The following is an 8,757-nucleotide window of genomic DNA, read 5'->3' on the forward strand; positions in this document are numbered from 1 at the left end:
TCCTCGTGCGCCAGGCTAAGCCTGATTCAGTTTAAGGTATTACACAGGGCACATATGACTGGAACACGGCTCAGTAAATTTTTTGGGGTGGAGGATAGGTGTGCGAGGTGCTCGAGAAGCCCAGCAAATCATACCCATATGTTTTGGTCATGCCCGGCACTACAGGGGTTTTGGATGGGGGTGACAAAGGTGCTTTCGAAAGTAGTAGGAGTCCGGGTCGAACCAAGCTGGGGGTTGGCTATATTTGGGGTTGCACAAGAGCCGGGAGTGCAGGAGGCGAAAGAGGCCGATGTTTTGGCCTTTGCGTCCCTAGTAGCCCGGCGCAGAATATTACTAATGTGGAAAGAAGCCAAGCCCCCGGGGGTGGAGACCTGGATAAATGATATGGCGGGGTTCATAAAGTTAGAGCGGATTAAGTTCGTCCTAAGGGGGTCGGCTCAAGGGTTTACTCGGCGGTGGCAACCGTTCGTCGAATATCTTGCGGAAAGATAGATGGGGGAGAACAAAGAAGGCAGCAGCAGCGGCCCAGAACTTGGGGGGTGGGGGGGGGGGGGGGGGGTGTGGCCTGAGACAAGGCAGTTGCCAATTAGGGCTCGTTTTTATTTTTTGTTATTTAATATTTATTTATTTGTTGTTGTTTTTGTTTAAATTAAAAAAGGTCATTATTATCTGTATTGTTACAATGTTGTGTAAAGGATGCACAATGTACTGTGTTGGTTGACCAAAAATTTTCAATAAAATATTATTTTAAAAAAAAAGAAGGCTAATCGAGTTTTGTCTTTCATTGCTAGAGGGATGGAGTTCAAGACTAGGGAGGTTATGCTGCAATTGTATAAGGTGTTGGTGAGGCCGCATCTGGAGTATTGTGTTCAGTTTTGGTCTCCTTACCTGAGAAAGGACATATTGGCACTGGAGGGAGTGCAGAGGAGATTCACTAGGTTGATCTCAGAGTTGAGGGGATTAGATTATGACGAGAGGTTGAGTAGACTGGGACTGTACTCATTGGAGTTTAGAAGGATGCGGGGGGATGTTATTGAAACATATAAAATTATGAAGGGAATAGATAGGATAGATGCGGGCAGGTTGTTTCCACCGGTCGGGGAAAGCAGAACTAGGGGGCGTAGCCTCAAAATAAGGGGAAGTAGATTTAGGACTGAGTTTAGGAGGAACTTCTTCACCCAAAGGGTTGTGAATCTCTGGAATTCCTTGCCCAGTGAAGCAGTTGAGGCTCCTTCTTTAAACGTTTTTAAGAAAAAGATAGCTACCTTTCTAAAGAATAAAGGGATTCGGGGACATGGTGTACGGGCCGGAGAGTGGAGCTGAGTCCACAAAGATCGGCCATGACCTCATTGAATGGTGGAGCAGGCTCGAGGGGCCAGATGGCCTACTCCTGCTCCTAGTTCTTATGTTCTTATTACTTCTCCAGCCACATCCTGGGGGTTACCATTGACCAGGAACTAAACTGGAAACAGCCCTGTAAATACCACAGCTACCACAGCAGGTCAGAGGGTGCGAATCCTGCAGAGAGTAACTCCTCCTGACCTCAAAGCCTCTCCACCATCGACAAGCGCCTGTCCACCATGGAACAAGCGCCTCTCCACCATCGACAAGCGCCTCTCCTCCATCGACAAGCACCTCTCCACCATCGACAAGCACCTCTCCACCATCGACAAGCACCTCTCCACCATCGACAAGCACCTCTCCACCATCGACAAGCGCCTCTCCTCCATCGACAAGCACCTCTCCGCCATCGACAAGCACCTCTCCACCATCGACAAGCACCTCTCCACCATCGACAAGCGCCTCTCCACCATCGACAAGCGTCTCTCCACCATCGACAAGTGCCTCTCTGCCATCGACAAGCGCCTCTCCGCCATCGACAATCACCTCTCCACCATCGACAAGCACCTCTCCACCATCGACAAGCACCTCTCCACCATCGACAAGCACCTCTCCACCATCGACAAGCATCTCTCCACCATCGACAAGCACCTCTCCGCCATCGACAAGCACCTCTCCGCCATCGACAAGCACCTCTCCACCATCGACAATCACCTCTCCACCATCGACAAGCGTCTCTCCACCATCGACAAGCACCTCTCCACCATCGACAAGCACCTCTCCGCCATCGACAAGCACCTCTCCACCATCGACAATCACCTCTCCGCCATCGACAAGCGCCGCTCCACCATCGACAAGCACCTCTCCACCATCGACAAGTGCCTCTCCGCCATCGACAAGCACCTCTCCACCATCGACAAGCGCCTCTCCTCCATCGACAAGCACCTCTCCGCCATCGACAAGCACCTCTCCACCATCGACAAGCACCTCTCCACCATCGACAAGCGCCTCTCCACCATCGACAAGCGTCTCTCCACCATCGACAAGTGCCTCTCTGCCATCGACAAGCACCTCTCCACCACCGACAAGCATCTCTCCACCATCGACAAGCACCTCTCCACCATCGACAAGCACCTCTCCGCCATCGACAAGCACCTCTCCACCATCGACAATCACCTCTCCGCCATCGACAAGCGCCGCTCCACCATCGACAAGCACCTCTCCACCATCGACAAGTGCCTCTCCGCCATCGACAAGCACCTCTCCGCCATCGACAAGCACCTCGCCACCATCGACAATCACCTCTCCACCATCGACAAGCGTCTCTCCACCATCGACAAGCACCTCTCCACCATCGACAAGCACCTCTCCACCATCGACAAGCACCTCTCCACCATCGACAATCACCTCTCCGCCATCGACAAGCGCCTCTCCACCATCGACAAGCACCTCTCCACCATCGACAAGCGCCTCTCCTCCATCGACAAACGTCTCTCCACCATCGACAAGCACCTCTCCGCCATCGACAAGTGCCTCTCCACCATCGACAAGCACCTCTCCGCCATCGACAAGCGCCTCTCCACCATCGACAAGCACCTCTCCACCATCGACAAGCGTCTCTCCACCATCGACAAGCACCTCTCCACCATCGACAAACGCCTCTCTTCCATCGACAAGCGCCTCTCCGCCATCGACAAGCACCTCTCCACCATCGACAAACGCCTCTCTTCCATCGACAAGCGTCTCTCCACCATCGACAAGCACCTCTCCGCCATCGACAAGTGCCTCTCCGCCATCGACAAGCACCTCTCCGCCATCGACAAGCACCTCTCCACCATCGACAAACGCCTCTCTTCCATCGACAAGTGTCTCTCCGCCATCGACAAGCGCCTCTCCGCCATCGACAATCACCTCTCCACCATCGACAAGCACCTCTCCACCATCGACAAACGTCTCTCCACCATCGACAATCACCTCTCCACCATCGACAAGCGTCTCTCCACCATCGACAAACGTCTCTCCGCCATCGACAAGCGCCTCTCCGCCATCGACAATCGCCTCTCCTCCATCGACAAGCACCTCTCCACCATCGACAAGCACCTCTCCGCCATCGACAAGCGCCTCTCCGCCATCGACAAGCACCTCTCCACCATCGACAAGCGTCTCTCCGCCATCGACAAGCGCCTCTCCGCCATCGACAATCGCCTCTCCTCCATCAACAAGCACCTCTCCACCATCGACAAGCGTCTCTCCACCATCGACAAGCGTCTCTCCTCCATCGACAAGCACCTCTCCTCCATCGACAAGCACCTCTCCGCCATCGACAAGCACCTCTCCACCATCGACAAGCACCTCTCCGCCATCGACAAGCGTCTCTCCACCATCGACAAGCACCTCTCCGCCATCGACAAGCATCTCTCCACCATCGACAATCACCTCTCCGCCATCGACAAGCGTCTCTCCACCATCGACAAGCACCTCTCCGCCATCGACAAGCATCTCTCCACCATCGACAAGCACCTCTCCACCATCGACAAGCACCTCTCCGCCATCGACAAGCATCTCTCCACCATCGACAAGCACCTCTCCACCATCGACAAGCACCTCTCCACCATCGACAAGCGTCTCTCCACCATCGACAAGCACCTCCCCACCATCGACAAACGTCTCTCCACCATCGACAAGCACCTCTCCGCCATCGACAAGCGCCTCTCCACCATCGACAAGCGTCTCTCCGCCATCGACAAGCACCTCTCCACCATCGACAATCACCTCTCCGCCATCGACAAGCGCCGCTCCACCATCGACAAGCACCTCTCCACCATCGACAAGTGCCTCTCCGCCATCGACAAGCACCTCTCCGCCATCGACAAGCACCTCGCCACCATCGACAATCACCTCTCCACCATCGACAAGCGTCTCTCCACCATCGACAAGCACCTCTCCACCATCGACAAGCACCTCTCCACCATCGACAAGCACCTCTCCACCATCGACAAGCGCCTCTCCTCCATCGACAATCACCTCTCCGCCATCGACAAGCGCCTCTCCACCATCGACAAGCACCTCTCCACCATCGACAAGCGCCTCTCCTCCATCGACAAACGTCTCTCCACCATCGACAAGCACCTCTCCGCCATCGACAAGTGCCTCTCCACCATCGACAAGCACCTCTCCGCCATCGACAAGCGCCTCTCCACCATCGACAAGCACCTCTCCACCATCGACAAGCGTCTCTCCACCATCGACAAGCACCTCTCCACCATCGACAAACGCCTCTCTTCCATCGACAAGCGCCTCTCCGCCATCGACAAGCACCTCTCCACCATCGACAAACGCCTCTCTTCCATCGACAAGCGTCTCTCCACCATCGACAAGCACCTCTCCGCCATCGACAAGTGCCTCTCCGCCATCGACAAGCACCTCTCCGCCATCGACAAGCACCTCTCCACCATCGACAAACGCCTCTCTTCCATCGACAAGTGTCTCTCCGCCATCGACAAGCGCCTCTCCGCCATCGACAATCACCTCTCCACCATCGACAAGCACCTCTCCACCATCGACAAACGTCTCTCCACCATCGACAAGCGTCTCTCCACCATCGACAAACGTCTCTCCGCCATCGACAAGCGCCTCTCCGCCATCGACAATCGCCTCTCCTCCATCGACAAGCACCTCTCCACCATCGACAAGCACCTCTCCGCCATCGACAAGCGCCTCTCCGCCATCGACAAGCACCTCTCCACCATCGACAAGCGTCTCTCCGCCATCGACAAGCGCCTCTCCGCCATCGACAATCGCCTCTCCTCCATCGACAAGCACCTCTCCACCATCGACAAGCACCTCTCCGCCATCGACAAGCGTCTCTCCACCATCGACAAGCACCTCTCCGCCATCGACAAGCATCTCTCCACCATCGACAATCACCTCTCCGCCATCGACAAGCGTCTCTCCACCATCGACAAGCACCTCTCCGCCATCGACAAGCATCTCTCCACGATCGACAAGCACCTCTCCACCATCGACAAGCACCTCTCCGCCATCGACAAGCGTCTCTCCACCATCGACAAGCACCTCTCCACCATCGACAAGCGTCTCTCCACCATCGACAAGCACCTCCCCACCATCGACAAACGTCTCTCCACCATCGACAAGCACCTCTCCGCCATCGACAAGCGCCTCTCCACCATCGACAAGCGTCTCTCCGCCATCGACAAGCGCCTCTCCACCATCGACAATCACCTCTCCACCATCGACAAGCACCTCTCCACCATCGACAAGCACCTCTCCGCCATCGACAAGCGCCTCTCCGCCATCGACAAGCGTCTCTCCGCCATCGACAAGCGCCTCTCCACCATCGACAATCACCTCTCCACCATCGACAAGCACCTCTCCACCATCGACAAGCACCTCTCCGCCATCGACAAGCACCTCTCCGCCATCGACAATCACCTCTCCACCATCGACAAACGTCTCTCCACCATCGACAAGCGTCTCTCCACCATCGACAAGCGTCTCTCCACCATCGACAAACGTCTCTCCACCATCGACAAGCATCTCTCCACCATCGACAATCACCTCTCCACCATCGACAAGCGCCTCTCCACCATCGACAAGCACCTCTCCGCCATCGACAAGCGCCTCTCCACCATCGACAAGCGTCTCTCCGCCATCGACAAGCGTCTCTCCACCATCGACAAGCGCCTCTCCGCCATCGACAAGCACCTCTCCACCATCGACAAACGTCTCTCCACCATCGACAAGCACCTCCCCACCATCGACAAACGTCTCTCCACCATCGACAAGCGTCTCTCCACCATCGACAAGTGCCTCTCCGCCATCGACAATCACCTCTCCACCATCGACAAGCACCTCTCCACCATCGACAAGCGCCTCTCCTCCATCGACAAACGTCTCTCCACCATCGACAATCACCTCTCCACCATCGACAAGCACCTCTCCACCATCGACAAGCGTCTCTCCACCATCGACAAACGTCTCTCCACCATCGACAATCACCTCTCTTCCATCGACAAGCGTCTCTCCGCCATCGACAAGCACCTCTCCGCCATCGACAAGCATCTCTCCACCATCGACAAGCACCTCTCTGCCATCGACAAGCGTCTCTCCACCATCGACAAGCACCTCTCCACCATCGACAAGCGCCTCTCCGCCATCGACAAGCACCTCTCCGCCATCGACAAGCGTCTCTCCACCATCGACAAACGTCTCTCCACCATCGACAAGTGCCTCTCCGCCATCGACAAGCACCTCTCCGTCATCGACAAGCGCCTCTCCGCCATCGACAAGCGCCTCTCCGCCATCGACAAGCACCTCTCCACCATCGACAAGCGCCTCTCCGCCATCGACAATCACCTCTCCACCATCGACAAACGTCACTCCACCATCGACAAGCACCTCTCCACCATCGACAAGCGTCTCTCCACCATCGACAAGCACCTCTCCACCATCGACAAACGTCACTCCACCATCGACAAGCACCTCTCCACCATCGACAAACGTCTCTCCACCATCGACAAGTGTCTCTCCGCCATCGTCAAGCGCCTCTCCGCCATCGACAATCACCTCTCCACCATCGACAAACGTCTCTCCACCATCGAATATCACCTCTCTTCCATCGACAAGCGTCTCTCCACCATCGACAATCACCTCTCCGCCATCGACAAGCATCTCTCCACCATCGACAATCACCTCTCTTCCATCGACAAGCGCCTCTCCACCATCGACAAGCACCTCTCCACCATCGACAAGCACCTCTCCACCATCGACAAACGTCTCTCCACCATCGACAAGCACCTCTCCGTCATCGACAAGCGTCTCTCCGCCATCGACAAGCACCTCTCCGCCATCGACAAGCGTCTCTCCTCCATCGACAAGCACCTCTCCGTCATCGACAAGCGTCTCTCCACCATCGACAAGCACCTCTCCACCATCGACAATCGTCTGTCCACCATCGACAAGCGCCTCTCCGCCATCGACAAGCGCCTCTCCGTCATCGACAAGCGTCTCTCCGCCATCGACAAGCGCCTCTCCGCCATCGACAAGCGTCTCTCCGCCATCGACAAGCGTCTCTTCTCCATCGACAAGCACCTCTCCACCATCGACAAGCACCTCTCCGCCATCAACAAGCGCCTCTCCACCATCGACAAGCGTCTCTCCACCATCGACAAGCGTCTCTCCTCCATCGACAAGCATCTCTCCACCATCGACAAGCACCTCTCCGCCATCGACAAGCGTCTCTCCACCATCGACAAGCGCCTCTCCGCCATCGACAAGCGCCTCTCCACCATCGACAAGCACCTCTCCACCATCGACAAGCACCTCTCCGCCATCGACAAGCGTCTCTCCACCATCGACAAGCGCCTCTCCGTCATCGACAAGCGCCTCTCCGCCATCGACAAGCACCTCTCTGCCATCGACAAGCACCTCTCCGCCATCGACAAGCGCCTCTCCACCATCGACAAGCGCCTCTCCGCCATCGACAAGCACCTCTCCACCATCGACAAGCGCCTCTCCACCATCGACAAGCGTCTCTCCACCATCGACAAGCACCTCTCCGACATCGAGAGGCATTTGAAGCCCAGCCCTTGAGAGTCTCGCTCGGGCCTACTTCAGAGGGCCAGTTAAGAGTCCACATCGCTGTGGGGTCTGGAATTGCATGTGGGCCAGGCCGGGGTGAGGACGGCACATTTCCCTCCCGTCCATGAATCAGATGTGTTTTCTACAACAGCCGACGACCGTTTCACAGTCACCGTGAGCTTTATAATGAATCAAATTTAAATTCTACTGGGTGCCGGGGTGGGATTCATACCCAGCCCAGTTTTCTGGATTTCCAGTCCGGTGATGTTACCACCTGTGCCACTGCTTCCCCCTAACCCTCCCCAGCACCCTGCTGAGGCCCATTACTGCAGCAGCAAGGAGACAACATCTGACCTGCCCCCCACCCCCAGGTGACACAAGGAGGAAGTAAATAAAGCGGAGGCTGGCACACAGCGACGCGAGGATCGAACGCGGCTGCGACGTCTGCCGCAGCTGGATACCCTGCTCCCCCACACACACTCGCACTGAGCGTGACACTTCCTACGAACCACAGACAGACGGGAGCTGCCAACCTCCTCATTTTTACATTGTGATCCCTGGATCTAGACTCGCCGACCAAGAGAAACATCCTATCGTATCCGCCCTGCCTGTATCTTTCAATATCTTGTAGGTTTCAATGAGATCACCTCTCATTCTCCGAATCTCAGGAGAATACAGGCCCAGTTTGCCCCGCTCCCTCTTCCTAAGACAGTCCCCGGAACAAGTCTGGTGAAGGGCAGCACGGTAGCATAGTGGTTAGCACAATTGCTCCACAGCTCCAGGGTCCCAGGTTCGATTCCCGGCTTGGGTCACTGT

General features: G+C 56.1%; 1 protein-coding gene across 1 annotated transcript; it reads left to right on the forward strand.

Moving 5' to 3' along the window:
* Positions 1-1,800: 1,800 nt before the first annotated feature.
* LOC140406860 (uncharacterized) lies at positions 1,801-7,847 on the forward strand (the record flags this gene model as incomplete). Its single annotated transcript, XM_072494740.1, has 4 exons — positions 1,801-1,927; positions 4,321-4,466; positions 5,455-5,701; positions 7,685-7,847. Coding segments are annotated over 4 exons (683 nt in total), but the record flags the coding sequence as incomplete, so codon positions are not given.
* Positions 7,848-8,757: the final 910 nt, after the last annotated feature.

This window comes from Scyliorhinus torazame, unplaced genomic scaffold (assembly GCF_047496885.1).
Source record: "Scyliorhinus torazame isolate Kashiwa2021f unplaced genomic scaffold, sScyTor2.1 scaffold_948, whole genome shotgun sequence".
Lineage (NCBI taxonomy): Eukaryota > Metazoa > Chordata > Chondrichthyes > Carcharhiniformes > Scyliorhinidae > Scyliorhinus > Scyliorhinus torazame.